This window comes from Budorcas taxicolor, chromosome 8 (genome assembly GCF_023091745.1).
Source record: "Budorcas taxicolor isolate Tak-1 chromosome 8, Takin1.1, whole genome shotgun sequence".
In the NCBI taxonomy this organism is placed as follows: domain Eukaryota; kingdom Metazoa; phylum Chordata; class Mammalia; order Artiodactyla; family Bovidae; genus Budorcas; species Budorcas taxicolor.
In genome coordinates, this window is record NC_068917.1 from 114,426,894 (window position 1) to 114,442,712 (window position 15,819).

Sequence of the window (15,819 nt, forward strand, 5' to 3'; positions counted from 1 at the left end):
TTATTTTCCCCAGTATTGTTAAGAGAGTGAATGTGAACATCATTTTCATTCCTCTAGAAATTACCCGGAAGAGCGTGGCACCAGCATGTTTAACTTTTCATTTAGTGGCTGAAACACGACGCTGTCGTCACTGCCGCATGATCAGAGGCGTCGACGGCTGTCGGCCTTGCCCTTAGGAAGCATTTTAAGCGGTGCTGACCTGACATGCAGCGCTCTCTCACCCCTTCCATCTTCGGTGCTTCCAACATGAGTTGTGTCTACTGCGGAGGGGCCCGGTCGGGGCTAAGCCTGGTCCTCGGCAGGCAGCAGCGCCCTGCCCCGCTCAGCCGAGCCGCAGGCCTGGGACGGTCGCAGCGGGCGGCCCCTTCTTGGAGGCTCTGGCCCTGACGCCGGTCGTGGCCTGGCTGTGCCCCGTGCGGGGCGGGGGCAGAGCCTTCCGTGTCTCATTTGGAGGGCTGGGCGTGGCGGGGGCAGGGTCCTCCGCTCCCAGGCTTAATCCTTGGCAGGGATTCCACACTTGTTTTTTGAGAGGCATAGAATCAGACGCATGTGTAGAAGTAAATGCTTTTAGCACAGAACGGAGCTGGCAACGGTGTCTAGGGTGCGCTCGGTTCTCCTGACAGTCTCTGTGGTCTGTGAAGGTGAGTGGGAAGTGTGTGAGCTTCTGACCGGCTCTTTCCTTGTGTCTGTAGGTCCACGTCATAGACTTTGACGACGAGAACAACATCATCAATAAAACTGTGCTCCTGCATCAGGCGGGGGAGATCTGGCACATCAGTGCCAGCCCGGCAGACAGAGGCGTGCTGGCCACCTGCTACAGCCAGGGTGAGTGTGCCCGGGGGCCTGGGTGCCCGCGGGCGGCCTGCTACAGCCAGGGTGAGTGTGCCCGGGGGCCTGGGTGCCCGCGGGCGGCCTGCTACAGCCAGGGTGAGTGTGCCCGGGGGCCTGGGTGCCCGCGGGCAGCCTGCTACAGTGAAGTGAGTGTGCCCGGGGGTCTGGGTGGCTGTGGGCCGCCTGCTACAGCCAGGGTGAGTGTGCCCGGGGGCTGGGTGCCCGTGGACCACTTGTTACAAGAGTGAGTGTCCCTTGGGGTCTGGGTGACTGCGGACGGCCTGCTACAACAATAGTGAGTATCCCCGGGGGTCTGGGTGCCCGTGGACCACTTGTTACAAGAGTAAGTGTCCCTTGGGGTCTGGGTGCCTGCGGACGGCCTGCTACAACAATAGTGAGTATCCCCGGGGGTCTGGGTGCCCGCGGACCGCCTGCTACAGTGAGTGAGTGTCCCCGGGGGTCTGGGTGCCCGCGGACCACTTGTTACAAGAGTGAGTGTCCCTTGGGGTCTGGGTACCTGCAGACGGTCTGCTACAGTGAAGTGAGTGTCCCTGGGGGTCTGGGTGCCCGCGGACCACCTGCTACAGTGAAGTGAGTGTCCCTGGGGGTCTGGGTGCCCGTGGACCACTTGTTACAAGAGTGAGTGTCTCTTGGGGTCTGGGTGCCTGCGGACGGCCTGCAACAGTGAGAGTGAGTGTCCCCGGGGTTCTGACTGCCTGTGGAGGGGTGGGTGTGTGGTCCCTAAGCTGTGTACTCAGGGAAGTGCTGCTTCAGAGAGAAGCTGTGATACTGCGGGTAGAGAGAGACTGTAATAAGCGGTTATTATAGTCCAGAGCCCAAGAGAGGAGGCTGGAACCACAGCACACGCTTTCGATAGGAGCTGATTCTGACTTCAGCTGGCCCGTGTGAGTGGGGAACTGTGTGCTCACTGCCCGGGTGCCGGAGGGGGAGCCGTGTCAGCAGTAATCCCCTGGGACCCTCTTCCATGTGCAGCTTGCTCGGGGCTCCTGGGTTCAGGGCCGGGCACGGGGTGCTGGGGGTCACCGCATCAGCCACGTTCGCTTCTCAGTAACCAAAGTGTCATGTGTCGTGTCCAGTGAGCGTCGTGCTTCCAAAGGGGAGGCAAAGCACGTGCATCTGCTGACCCCTGGACTCACGGGGTCCCTCAGACGGGTCCCCACGTCTGGCAGGCAGACGCAGGCTGGTCTGCAGGACGGCTCTCTGCCTGGCTCAGGGGCGGCCCGGCGCAGCCTTAGGTGGGGGCTCTGTTTAGGGGACTGAGGCTTCTTGTGTTGCTGGAAGTGCTTGGCGATGACCCGCCCTTCCCTCCCCGGCCCCCCTCCCTGCAGGCGGCCTCCAGGTCCGGCCACCGTCTCCAGGCGACGGGTTGGTGGGTGTCCCTGCAGAGACGGCCTCCTCTTCCCTCGGCCTTCGGTCGAGCATCCTGCCCTGTCCGCACCAGTGGGGGTGATCAGGGCCTCAGCAGCGCCCCAGGCCCAAGCGGGCTCCTCTGAGGGGTGAAGGTGACCCAGGGGGTCCCAGTGCCCTGGCTGGTGCAGCGAGGCACTTCTTAGGCCTGAAACCTTTCACTTCTCCCTCAGTGACATGCCGTGTGGAGTGGGTGCAGCTATGGGCAGGAAGTGTGTCCTTTTATCACTCCGAGAGGTTCCGTGTGGGCTTCAGAGGCTGGAGTTCTTCCTCCTCCTTGTAAGCACCGAAACGAACCGTGGTATAACTTAGCACATTTGCCAGTTTCTAGGTCCCCAGCAGGAGCAGAGGCTGTGCAGGCTTTATGGTCTTATTTTTAAAATTGTTTTTTGAATTATAGTTGCTTTACAACGTGTTAGTTTCTGGTGTGCCGCAAAGTGATTCAGTTATACATGTATATGTACTTATTCTTTTGCATATTCTTTTCCATTATGGTTTATGACAACAGATACTGAAAATATAGTTCTCTGTGCTGTACAGTGGGACCTTGTGTATTGTACATATAGTAGCTTGTGTCTGCTAATTCCAAATCCCTGATTCATCCCTTCCCACCTTTTCCCCTTTGACAGCCATCTGTATTTTTTCCTGTGTCTGTGAGCCTGCCTCTGTTTTGTAAGTGAGCTCATCTGCATCCGGTTTCAGCTTCCGCACGTAGGTGATGTCCTGTGACACGTGTCTCTGGCTTCCCTCGCTTAGCGGGCGGTCTCCAGGCCCACCCGTGCTGCTGCGGACGCCATCACTTCATTCTTTTCATGGCCGAGTGGTCTCCCCTCACATATACGTGCCAGCTGCTCTTCATCGGTTCATCTGTTGACGGACACCTGGATTCTTTCTTGTCTTAGCGATTGTAAATAGTGCTGTGATGAACATTGACGTGCATATATCTTTTTGAATAAAGAGGTTTTTTCTTTCCCCAGATATCTTCTTAGGAGTGGGATTCCTGGATCATGTGACAATTCTAGTTCTAGTGTTTTGGGGAACCTCCTCCTTACTGTTCTCCGTGCTTCTGCACCCATTTACGTTCCCACCAACAGTGTAGGAGGGTTCCCTTTTCTCCACACCCTCTCCGGCATTTATTATATGTTACCTTTTTGATGATGGACATTCTGACTGGTGTGAGGTGGTACCACATAACTTTAATCTGCATTTCTCCAGTAATTAGTGATGTTGAGCATCTCTTCATGCGCCTGTTGGCCATCTGTATGTCTTCGTTGTATAGGCTTTGTATGCGCTTCCCAGGTGGGGCTGGTGGTAAAGAACCTGCCCGCCAATGCAGGAGACATACGAGATGTGGGTTCGATCCCTGGGTCTGAGTCGGGAAGATCGCCTGGAGGAGGAAAGGGCAGCCCACTCCGTGTTCTTGCCTGGAGAGTCCCGTGGACGGAGGAGCCTGGGGGGCTGCAGTCCGTGGCGTCGAGAAGAGCTGGACACGGCTGAGTGACTGAGCACGGCACACAGCGCGTGGTTTCTTTGCAGAAATGTCTGTTTAGACCCTCTGCCCGTTGTTTGATTGGGCTGTTTTGGTGTTGAGCCGTATGAGCTGTTTGTATGGTTTTGAAATCAGGCTGTCGTCAGTTGCACCGTCTGTAAATATTTTCCTCCCGTCGTGTAGGTTGTGTTTTTGTTTCATCATCTCCTTGGTTGTGCAAAAACTTATAAATTTGATTAGGTCCCATTTATTTATTTTGGCTTCTGTTTCTGCTGCCTTGTGAGACTGTTACTTTCTCGGTTTTAATGGATTCTGCCACATTTGGTTTATAGACCTGGTCTGGTGAGTGATAACTCGCATTTAAGCTCGTGACAGCTGTTCCAGCAGAGCCACCCCTGCTCTGTCAGCGGCCACAAGAGTGGCAGCAGCTGGCATGAAGGCTGGTGGCCCTGGGCATCAGCCGCTGTTTCAACACTTCAAGGAGCGGCCGCTCGCCATGCGCCATTTTACTGATGAAACCAAGGCTTAGGAAGGCTGAGCGATGGTCAAGGTTGCCTGTCTGGTGGGGACAGGGTTGGCATTTGGCAATGGATACTGTTCCGGGCGGTGCCCTTGACAGCTGACAGCGTCTCTTCGGTCAGAGTTGCACCTGGGGAGGAGGGGGCCTGTTTAGAGCCGCCTGATCCGTCTGGGGGCCCACACACTGGCGCAGCACGTGTCTCCGGCTCCAGACATGCACGGTCTCCTATGTTTAAACTCAACATTCCTCTGAGATTTTCTTTAGCGTGGGATGTGGAAAGAGGGAATTCCTTTCCTTCAGGCAGTAGGTGCTCAGCTAGGAGGCGAGAGGTGAGTCTTCTCCCCAGATCCAGGTGCCGAGGATGAGCACGTTGAAAAGAAGTCAAAGTTCTCTGGGGAGAGCAGTCTCTGGGGAGCCCTCGGGAGCTCTGTGCTGACCCCAGCCCTGCAGACGTGGGGGTCCCCACAGGGCCGGCTCCGGGTGTCCTCCGCAGCCCAGACTGAGTACAGCGGGGCAGGAAATGGAAATGATTTGCACCTCGTTTTAACATTATAGGTTTTCTGGGCTCTCTTGCTCTCTGGCTAACAGATCCGACGGGCTTCTCACTGGGAGGGCTGTGTGCTGACCAGCATCACCCAAAGATGATGTTGCAGGGGCAGGATCCTGGGTGAGGGCTTGCGGTTCCGTGGGGGCCGTGCATGGGGGGTGCGTGTGCTGCGTGAACGTTAGGTGTGTGTTTCGCCAGCTCCTCTTCCATCTGGGGTTCACGTGGAGGTCCTTCACTGTGGTCACCGTGTCTGATGAGAAATGGGAAACCAGCCACGTGGAATATTATTTTGAGATCAAGTTACTGTTTTGTTCCAAGGCTGTTTCCTTCAGGATGTAGATACGATTAACTCTTCCTTGCCGAAAAAACTGCGTGTTTCTTTGCTGCCTGTTCGCCTGAATGGCTTATCCGTCATTGAGGAATATAAGGTGGCCCTGGCGAAGAGAAACACACACCCGCCCATCTCCGGCTCACCCGCCACTTGCCTGCCTGCACAGAGGAAGCAGAGCTTCTGCACAGCCTGGACCGAGGGGTGCAGGGCTGAGGGGTGGCCCATTAGAGGGCCTGGCTGGAGGCCGGTGCTGGGCACATGGGGTGTGGTGCTCGCCTGGAAGATTTGGGCCAAAGCCCCACCCCATGGCTCATGGGGGGTGCCGGGCAGGTCACACACAGCTGCTGGCTCTTACCGATGCACCATCCCGTTCTGCACGTGAGGAAATGTGGTGAGCATGACAGCTACCTCTGAATGCTAAGGTGCCAGGCGTGGGCAGTTCGTTTATTAGAGGTTTTTCCAGTTTATTGAGATATAATTGACATGTGACCTTGTGTTAGTTTCCGGTGTACACCATAACGATTTGAGTCACATGCAGTTAAACTCTCTCAGCGACCTTCAGATACGCAGTACAGATGAGATCAGGTGCGTTCAGGGTGGCGTGGCCACAGACTCAAATATGCGGTACAGTGTTCTCAATTGTGGGCTTTCCAGGCGCCGCGGTGGTAAAGAATCTGCCTGCCAGTGTAGGAGGTGCGAGAGACACGGGTTTAATTCCTGGGTTGGGAAGATCCCCTGGGTCTTGGGAATGGTTACCCACTCCAGTATTCTTGCCTGGAGAATCCCATGGACAGAGGAGCCTGGTGGGCTACAGTCCGTGGGGTCGCAAAAGAGACACTTTGATCACCAAGAATAGACACGGCTGAGCACACAGCATGCGTTGGTAACTGTGGTCGCTATCCTGTGTGTTACATCCCCATTTATCTCATAACTGAAAGTTTGGACTTTCTGACCCCTTTCACCCAATTCTCCACAGCCCCCAAACCACCTCTGGCGACCATCGCTCTGTTCTCTGTAGCTGTGGGCTCTTTTTTTTCTCTCCTAGATCTCACATAGACGTGAGTTCATACAGGGTTTGTCCTCATATGATGCCTCATCTCACCAAGCGTAGTGCCCTCCAGGCTCATCCGTGTTGTTGCTAATGAAGGTTGCCTCCTTTTTATGGCTGAGTAAGGGTCCGCTCTGTGTCCACACCACGCCTCCTGTGTCCACTCGCCCGGTGCTGGGCGCTGGGGTGGCTTCCGCACCTTGGTGTGGTGATGGCCCTGCCGGGAGCATGGGGCGCCCGGTGCCTGGTTTAACCCTGCTTTACCGCACTTCCAGCAGGACCTTGCTGCGGTGATTCGTCGCTGATTCCAGAGCTCCTGACCCACATCTGGCCTCCCCCTGTCCCCGGAGAACATTGTTTCCGGGGCAAGGATTCTGTAAACACTCCTTGTTATAAAGATGTTTTCTTGTTGGTTTTTGTCACCAAGAACAGAGACATAACGGTCCCTACTTTTGAGTGATGTTTGTGATAATGCTCAAATCTTGGCGTTTAGAGGCCGATGAGATCAATGATCTTAACACAGGGCCTTGATCTCTCTTTAGAAATCGATCATATTTTATAGGCCCAGTATTTTGTTGCTTGCCCAAATATTCCAGACCTGCTGGGGTTATTCCTCTCAGCACCGAGTTGTGTGACCTGTACCATGTTACCACAGCCTCTGTTGGCCTCTTATTTTTAACTGGAGGATAACTGCTTTACAATATTGTGTTGACTTCTGCCGTACAGCATCGTTGAGTCAGCTGTAAGTACACATACATCCCCTCCCTCTTGAACCTCCCCAGCCATCCCAGCCCTCTGGGGGTCACAGAGCATCCTGTGTTATACAGCAGCTTCCCATCAGCCATCTGGCTCTGACTTCTGGACCGCAGGTGAGGAGGGTTCTGACTGCCGGGTTCATCTCAGCCAGGCTCACTGCTTCTGGTTTCCGATTTTGGGTATCAAGGCCGGGACAGTGAGTTCAGACAGCGAGGGTCGCCTGCATTGTGCTTGTGCGGCCATCTGATGGGAGTTAGATGGAGCTCCAGACCATGCGGGAAGTTTTTAATTAGCTTCTCTTCTTGGAGACGGAATCCTGGATTGCTTCTTACCCTCCTGACTGACCTCTTTGGGTCCCATCTGCCTCGCTTCTCTGCCCTCACTGACTCCCTGTAGCACCTCCAAATTGAGCGTCATCTGGAGATTTGATTACTGTGCTGTTTACCGCTCCTCCCAGGTTGCTGGTGAAGATGCTGACTAAGATGTGGTCCCCTGGGCTGGCCGCTGGACGCCTGCTCACGGCCTCATGCTCCGTCGTGTATCAGTGCACCTTGTCCATGTCCTTTCTCCAGGTCTCAGGCTCCGTCGTGTATCAGTGCACCTTGTCCATGTCCTTTCTCCAGGTCTCAGGCCACGAGGGGGTGCTTAGACAAAGCCCAATTTGAATTAAGTTTTCCAGTAAGACTGTAAAAGACCCTTGTTCTTCCCTGCCCCGCCCCATCACCCTGTCCCCCTCTCCCCGGAGATGTAGGTGGGGCCGCCAGCTGCCCTGGCTTTGTGAGGCTGCACCTTCTCGAGGTGGCTCCTTCCACGGTGCTCTGCCCTGCCCACAGTCTCCATCTGCTCCAGTGTGCGCGACAGAACCCACAGGTGTGCGCGAGCAATTGCAGCCTGAGGTCCAGGGGTCCTCCGAGGGCCCTCCCCGTGGCTTCTGCTCATGTGGCCGTCCCTCTGGGCCTGGCTGTGTCCCAAAGCCCTTTTCTCATGTGGATGCCGGTCCTTTCGAATCGGCTCCACCCTAATGACCTCATCTGAATCGCCTCTTCAGAGGCCTTGTCTGCCTGTACAGTCACATTCTGAGGTGTTGGGGTGAGGGCTTCAGCACGTGAGTTTGTGGGTCGGGGGGAAATAGTTCAGTCCTTGAGAGCGGTGGATTTGTGACTCATTTATTTATGTGAGAGGTTTGGAAAGAGGTTTGGGGAGGGCTTCTATCCTGGTTAGGTTCTCAGACCCAAAGGTAGGTAACCAGCCTCCATCACTCGGCATGTCCCTGGGTTCCAGAAGTCAGCCCACCCATCGGGTGCGCCTCAGGCCTCCCTGCACACACTTTGCTGTTGTGTTTTGACTAGAGGTGAGACCTTGAAGGCCTGCCTTCTATTTTGATGACACTGTTTGGGATGTGGGAGGGAGCATGGCCAGGCAGGGCGTGGCCTTGAGCGCTGCCATGGGGAGGCTTGGCTAGAAGGGAAGGGGGCGTGGCTGGTAAGGGGCGTGACCTTGAGAGCCCGGTAGGGGCCTGGCTGGGGTGGGCGTTGCCCTTGAGGGCTGCCCTCGGGAGGCGAGGCTAGGAGGAAAGCCTGGCGGGGGTGTGGCTGGAGGGGGCGGGGCCTTAAGAGTGGCGGGGGCGTGGCTGGGCGGTGCTGGAGGGGGTGGTGGGGGCAGGCGCTGTGCATGCATCTGTAGACAGCTGGGCGGGGGCGGTGACCACCATGTGCTCTGGGCCCACGGCGAGAGCAGGACTTCCCGGGAGGAGGCTGGGGGTTAGCAACCACTGAAGGGCCGGCCGGAGTGATGCACCCGAGCCCCCCCAGCTAGGCGGTTTCGGGGTCAGATCTGCAATTTTACGAGATCCAGATGGATCGGGAGGGGGTGGAGGAGGGGGCCCTGACCCCGAGGACCGTAGGAAACCCTGCTCCTGCTGGCAGTGTCATCCATGTCACTCTGTGGTCCTGTGACTCGCCAGACGTAAAACCCTGTGAAAGTAGTCTTTAAAGAAAGGTGCAAGTACCTGAAAATGAGAAAAATCTTCTCTGTGTGCTGGTGTAATTTCAGGAAGACTAACAGGCGCTCTATTTTTTTTAAAAAAAGGTGAACTCAGGATGGAGAACAAAGGTAAAAGGATGCACACGGGGGCGATGAGCTGGGGCTTTTAGAAGCTCCCATCCAATGGGTGCCGGGCTCTGCGCCTCCCTCAGCCCCCGGAAGGCTGGCTGAGTGGCAGCTGGTATTACCAGCAGTGGAATCAATCTCACGCCCCCGCGCGTGGGGGAGAGCAGCCCACGTCAGGACCAGATGGATTTTTCAGCAGCGGAAGGTGAAATGTCAGAAAGACTGTAGATCACGGCAGCGCAGGGTCCTCGGGAAATTAGAGCAGTGAAGGGCTGACAGAGCGGCGGTGGTGAAATACTGCTGCCACGTCCGCCTGCTCTCTCTGCAGTGAGCCGAGGACGACGGCCCGGCAGACCAAGGGCCCAGCGTCTGTCGGGCCCATGGTCAGGCGCACAGTTTGGGGGTGGCCCAAGGTCTTGCTGGGACTGAGGGGGTGGGTGGGAGTGAGAGGAAGCCTGAGGGAGGCTTGGGCCTGCTGATGAAGACTCCAGGGTGAGGGGTGAGGGTCAGATGCATGTGCTGAACTCTTCCTGGCCTCGCCCCCCTCCCCCCCCCCCAGCTCCCATCTCCTCTCCTGCCCAGGCCCCAGCTTGGGCCTTCAGGTCTCACCTTGACCACTGTAATTTGACTCCTACAACAGATTTTTTTTTAAGCACAGACGCAGGCTCTCGTTTGGCTTCACCACCAGCCCAGAGCATCTGGGAGCCTGTCCTGGCCCCCTGTCTCCCCCTGACCTGGAGCACTTAGGGTCCCTCCTGGGCTTGTCTGTGTCTGTGAAGCAGAAGTGTAACTGTGGGCTTCGGGTGCCCGGTAAGGGGCTGTTCCACCTGCCCCGCGCTGTCCAGGCCCCGCGCTCTCCGGGAGCCGGCCCCGCGCTGCCCTTCTGCTCCGCGGTCGCTGCACTCTGCCAGTTCTCTGGCGGATCTTCATGCTGATCCCTCCTCCTCAAGCATTCTTTCAGTTGCCTGCCTGGCACAGTCTGTCTGTCCTGAGCCAGCCTGTTCCCTCCACCGCCGCGCACCGGGCTGTGTGTGTCGGGAAAGGTGGGGGTGGGAGATGGGGGCTCTGCTAAAGACGGAATGTCCTAGAGCTTCCCTGAGCTCCCGGTGCCGTCCAGGTCAGGGGAGCAGACTTCTCCGGAGGTGAGTCCGTGCTGACGCGTTCTGTCTTCCCTGATCCTCTGCTGGGTTGCCTCCACTGCTGCTGTTCTGTTAAAGACGGCGTGGGTGTCATTCGATGAGAAGGGGGTGTGGGCCCCCGGAGGCGTCTCTCCCGGGCCGGAGGCGCAGGGGAGGCCCTCCCCCCCCCCAGGATGTCCTGCGCGTTTGGCGGTGAGCTGTTTTGCTCACGGCTTACTGTTGGGGCGTGTGTATGTGTTTAATCCGTCCTGCTGCTCTCTTTTAATTGGTGTGTCTAGACTGTTTATGTTTTAGGTGAAGGGTGTGTCAAGGCTTTCCCGGGGACTCCGTCAGTAAAGAGTCTGCCCGCAGTGGGGGTGACCTGGGTTTGATCCCTGGGCTGGGAAGATCCCCTGGATAAGGAAATGGCAACCAACTCCAGAATTCTCGCCTGGAGAGTTCCATGGAGAGAGGAGCCTGGCGGACTACAGCCTGTGGGGTCGTAAAGAGTCGGACGCGACTGCGCGGCTGAGTCTCTCTGTCGCGCTGTCTGTGTGTGAGTTGTGCGTGCGTTGGGGCTGCAGCGGCCGTTCTGTTTGTCTGTTTTCTCTGCCTTCCCTTCCTTTCTGTCACTGTCCCTTCCTTACCTTCCCGCGGCTACTTCAACAGTTTGTGAAATCTCATCTGATTATTTGCAATGTTTCTGGAGATGCTGTTTTGTATCGTTTTCTTGCTGTTTGCTCCACATACGTGACGTTTCAGCTCTGCTCCTAGAGCAGTACAGACACTTTCCATGTAGGTCTCTCTGCCCTCCTCAGTGAAAAAACGGTTCTCTCAAGATTGCCTTGACGGATGCTGACATCAGATGTGTCGTCTTCTATACGCCTGTATACTTGTGTTTGTATGGTTTTTGTCTTTTATTTTGCCTTTGGTTAAAAAATAGGAATTTAGTTTCCTAAGTGGTCCTCCCTCTGCACCGTGTTACAGGAGGTGCCCCCGCCCTCTTCCTGCCACGGCCTGGGGCCACTTCGCCATTCCAGACGATGTCCTTACCTCTGTGCTTGGGGACGGTACTCATTCCTTACCGAGTTACAGTTAGAAAAACAGGGAAAGTGTGGCCATTCAGAAAGTCTCCATCTTAAACCATAAAGCCGTTTCTGCAGGTTGGCTTTGAGTGACGGGGTTTTATGATGATCACTCTTCATTAGTCGGTCTGATGTAATTGTGTGAGATTTAAAAGCCTTCCATCTGAAATCAGGCAGGAGCTGTCTGCCCGGGTCTCTCCCTTGTTGGCTGCCTCTTTCAGCGTCTATGTCAGGTGGCCTGACGGGCGGTGGGCTCAGCCAGCAGAGGGCGGAGCTCTTCCGGGGTTCCCTGGTTCCCCTCACCGGTCTGGAGGTTTCCCTCACCGGTCTGGAGGTTTCCCTCGAGCCCAGGGCAGATCACTCACGTTTTGAATTTTCTTCATATATTTGGGGGAGATTCCTAGGTTATTAGTACCGTTTCCCCTCATGGAAATAAATCAAGTTTCCAGTTTCCCTTCCCTCCTTTCCAGTTTCCAGGCTGGGACACAGCACGTGACCTAGGCTCCTCGGGTCGGAGGTGGCCACGTGAGAGGACAGTGGGGTCGCCAGTGTGGGGGCTGCAGAGCCGTCGGCTTTGGGTGTGGGGGGCCGAGTGGCCGCAGAGCCGTGGCCTCCAGGTGGGAGCGGGTCCCTGGCACTGCGGTGGGCCTGCCTGTCGATGCTGCCGCCGGGCTAGTCCCTGGTATGTTTCCAGCACTGCCCTCGACGGCCAGACGGGGCCCGGTTCTCGTCACAACTGACGCGCCCACTCATTCCCCTGTGTCCTAAAGTCATCTCTTTTCATCGAGGGAGGCAGCTTTGTGGATGTGGCTGAGGCCTGAGGGCTGTGCGCTGTGTCGGGTGCTGGGTCACCTCCAGTTACCACCCCGGGTCTGCAGGGGTGGTGTGGAGGCTCAGCCTGTTTCCGTTCTCACTGGGCCGCCCAGGGCCCCATGTGCCGGCCGCCTGCATACCATGTGCCCCTTGCCCTGTTGGGAGGAGACCCTGCCCTGCCGGGAGCTCGCGGTTGGGTGGGGAGGACAGGAGCTACCCGGTACCCCCGCAGAGGTGGTGCCTAGGGCAGGGGCTGGTGGGGGTGGTCAGAGATGGGCCGTGGGCCCAGCGCCAGCTCTCCTGGTAGTGACCACTCCGCCGAGGCACAGGCCTGCCCCTCCTGGACATCCGCTCCTCCCCGTTCCTCCACCCAGGGCCAGTTGTTGAGCTCACTTCCTGCGGCCCATCAGTGCGCTAAGAGGCCACACAGACAATATAAGGGACAGAGAGGAAACCCCGGGGCAGGGAGGAGGGCGGAGGGAGGAGGCCTGGACTCAGAGGAGGGGCCTTCTGAGGGCGCCTGGGAGATGGCAGTTCCCCATTGACCACACGCGTTGCAGTGGTTCCGGGCTGTGAGTGACGTGAAACCACACATCCTTCCAGCGCGTTGACGTCTGTTTTTTCCTTTTGAAGATCAGCTCTCCCTGTGACCTGAGAGAGCAGGGCCATCCTGCTCCCTGAGCGGGGGCCGGGCATCAGGGAGGGGCTCCCTCCTCCAGACACCCCACGAGCACCCGCATCGGTTCCAGGGCTGGTCGGGTTCAGGGGAACTGATTTCTCTGCTGCGGACCCAGAAGTTTCTGAACGCCTAGCTGCAGCGTCCCCCTCCGTCACCGTGCAGATATTCTCTGCAGGGGCCCTTCTCCTCCCTTCCACTCTGGAGGGTTTGTGCAGCTGTGTGGACTCCAGAGCCGGGTGAGAAAGTCCCCTGGGACTCTTCTCTAGCGCACCTAGACATGAACTCTCAAACCAATACAATGTGACCAGAAATGCTTTCCTGAGAGTTGGGTTTGAGCCAATGTGGTTCAGCTGTGTTCGCCCAAGGGCCAGCATGTGCATCGTGAGTCCCTGGGTGAAATGGGCTGACCCAGCTGGAAGGGGCGAGCGCTCCCTCCGACCAGCGGCCTGCTTAGGAGAGTCCCTTGGCCAGCCGTGAGCGCAGGCCTGTTCTCCTTGGGGTCTGAGGGCCCGCCTCTGCTTGTGGAGGGTGCAGGCCTGTGGAGGGAGAAGACCTGTTCTTCTCGTGGTCTCAGGGACCCCCGCCTCTGCCTGTGGAGGGTGCAGGCCTGTGGAGGGCGTGGGCCTGTTCTCCTTGGGGTCTGAGGGCCCGCCTCTGCCTGTGGAGGGAGAAGACCTCTCTCCATCAAGTCCCCCGTGTGTTGCTAGGAGCCAGGTTGATCCCAGAAGGCGAGCTTAAGAAGGAGGTGATTTATCATCTTCGAGTGGAACCCAGCCATTAAGGACCAGCTTCGTCATCCCCTGACAGTGCCCTTGGGGTGAAAGGGTGCACGGTCTCTTTCAGGAGCACCAACCCCGTCACGCAGCTCCGCTCATGACCTGATAACGCCCAAAGGGCCCCCTCCTGACACCGTAGCACTGGGGCCTGGGATTTCAGTGCAGGAACTGGGTGGGGGTGCAGACTTTGAGTCTGGAAATTTGTTATGAGCAAATGGGCATTGCTTCCGTCTCTCCCCACTAGGGCTGTCGTCTTGGCAGAAGCTGCCCGAGTGCAGCTGGTCATTTTCAAACCTGTTGTCTTTAACGGAACTTACATTGTAAATACTCTGGTAAAACTTTTAAAAATATACCTTTTTTATAGTATTATTTTGACCTATATCATAATGCATTTAGCAAGCAGCTATCTTTCCTAGCTTCCCTTTGAAAGCAGAAAGGTTGCAAATGATAAATATTCAGGGCCCAGCAGACTCAGATACAGAGAAGGCATTCAGGTATGTAATGAGCTGTGCACTGCTCACATAAGATGCCATCCCATTTTGCCTCCATGTGAATCCTAATTACAGAAAAATTGAATTCTTGACCTCCAAGTGTCTGTGTGGTGATGCTGGGTGTGACCGTGAGCTCTCCCCGAGCTGCGCCCCCCGCCCCAGCCGTCCCCACTGCTGCGGGTGCTGGCACTCACACCCGGCGGGTGCTCAGTCCTCGACGTGGAGACTGGGTTCAGAGCCACCGAGCATGCTCATCGAAGCCGGGGAGTCTCAGGAGCTCGAGAGAAGCTGAAGGTCAGGTCTCTTTTCCATCCTGACCGGAAAGCGGAGGGCTGGCTCCCCAAGGGTGGAGAGGTTCCCCAGGCCTGGGTGCTTCCCCCTGGAGCCCCAGCTCCTGGCCTGGCCTGTAGTGTGAGGGGACGAGACAGGCTTCCTCTGTCCCTCTTGTGGCAGAAACAGACACATGTGGTCCAGTGGCCTTTTGCCTGGCTGGTCACAGAAGGACAGGGGACATGGGTGCCCTGGCCCTGTGTCTTGTCCCCTTTCTGTCCCCGCCTTCCCTGGGCCTGCTTCGCCCTCGTCCCCATCACCTTCCTCCTGGGCAAACCCTGGGGCCAAATTCAGCGCAGACAGCCAGGTGGCAGCCGGTGTCTCGAAGCCCGAGTCAGAATTAACACCCTTTAGGAAACACTCGCAGAAGCGTCAGCAGAGTGGATTGCTGTGACTGTGGCTTAGGGGCGGCTTTCTCTTGACTGTGTTCTGGGTCCCCGGGAGCATCTGCTTTCCAATCGCAGTCTGACCGCCCCCCCCCCCCCACCCACACGTTAGTGACAAAAGCACCTTCCCTGCAAGGGCCGTCGCTTTGTATCTTTCTGCGTTTAAAGACAGGTTTTGCGTCTCTGGTGTGACGTGACGATGACCACTCAGCTCTGTCCTGGGCCGTTTCCGCCCGCCGGCCTGGGTCTAGACCTTGATTGGGCACTGGCTCACACGCACGTGTAAACACAGACCCTGTGGAGGGAAGCGTCGGGAGGCGCAGCAAGAGAGGCCTGGGCTCTGCGAGGCCGGGCGTGGCCGCGGGGCAGGCTGCCCCATGACGAGGGGCAGTTTGAGCGCCTGCAGGAGAGGGGACATTGCGCGTGTGCATGTGTGCACGTGTGCATGTGTGCGTGTGTCAAGCGTGTGCACAGATCTGGGAGACTCCGCTCCAGGGCCTGCCGAGGGCCTGAGCTGGGCAGCGTGCCAGAGTCCAGGGAGTGGGCCGGGCTGCTGTGTGGGTGGGAGGCTGGTGGCAAGGGCTCTGGAGGGCCCGGCAGGCCCAGCTCTCAGGGTGGTGGGGCACGTAGCGGGGAGGGAGGCGCGCGCGTCCGTCCATCCCACGGCTGTTCGTCCAGCGGCTGCCTGCCCTGCACGTCCAGGGCTTGAGGAGAACAGGCCCTCGCAGCCTCCTTCCGTCCGCACCCAGCTGTGGGGCAGAGGTCGGACGTGCCAGCCGGGGCCTCTGGTGTGCGTGATGCCCCGTGTCAGGAGCACCCTGGCCTTGGCCCTGATTGTAGGGGTGGGACGCTGGGAAGCCTGGACGAGGAGTGGTTTGGGTTCAGCACTGGACAGGGAAGCGTGTCCTGCATCCGGCCAGCGGGCTACAGGGAGGCGGGTGTGCTGCCGCTTAAAAGGAGGTGCCGTGGGCATCTCTGCGGGTTGAAAGCTGAGGTGCTGGCGGGGTGCAGACCAGCCCTGGGCCTGCGGTGCCTGCCGGCGGTGAGGGCGGGGGGCTTGTTCCGTGCCCCACTGTTACGAG

General features: G+C 57.6%; 1 protein-coding gene across 2 annotated transcripts in view; it reads left to right on the forward strand.

Annotated features, from left to right (window-relative positions):
• EIPR1 (EARP complex and GARP complex interacting protein 1) overlaps nt 1-15,819 on the forward strand; it is a 66,693-nt gene that overhangs the window by 15,554 nt on the left and 35,320 nt on the right. For both annotated transcript variants that reach the window (XM_052644937.1, XM_052644938.1), the window contains exon 3: nt 693-825. In XM_052644937.1, coding sequence (XP_052500897.1) covers nt 693-825 — 133 coding nt within the window. The remainder of the gene's footprint in view (nt 1-692; nt 826-15,819) is intronic.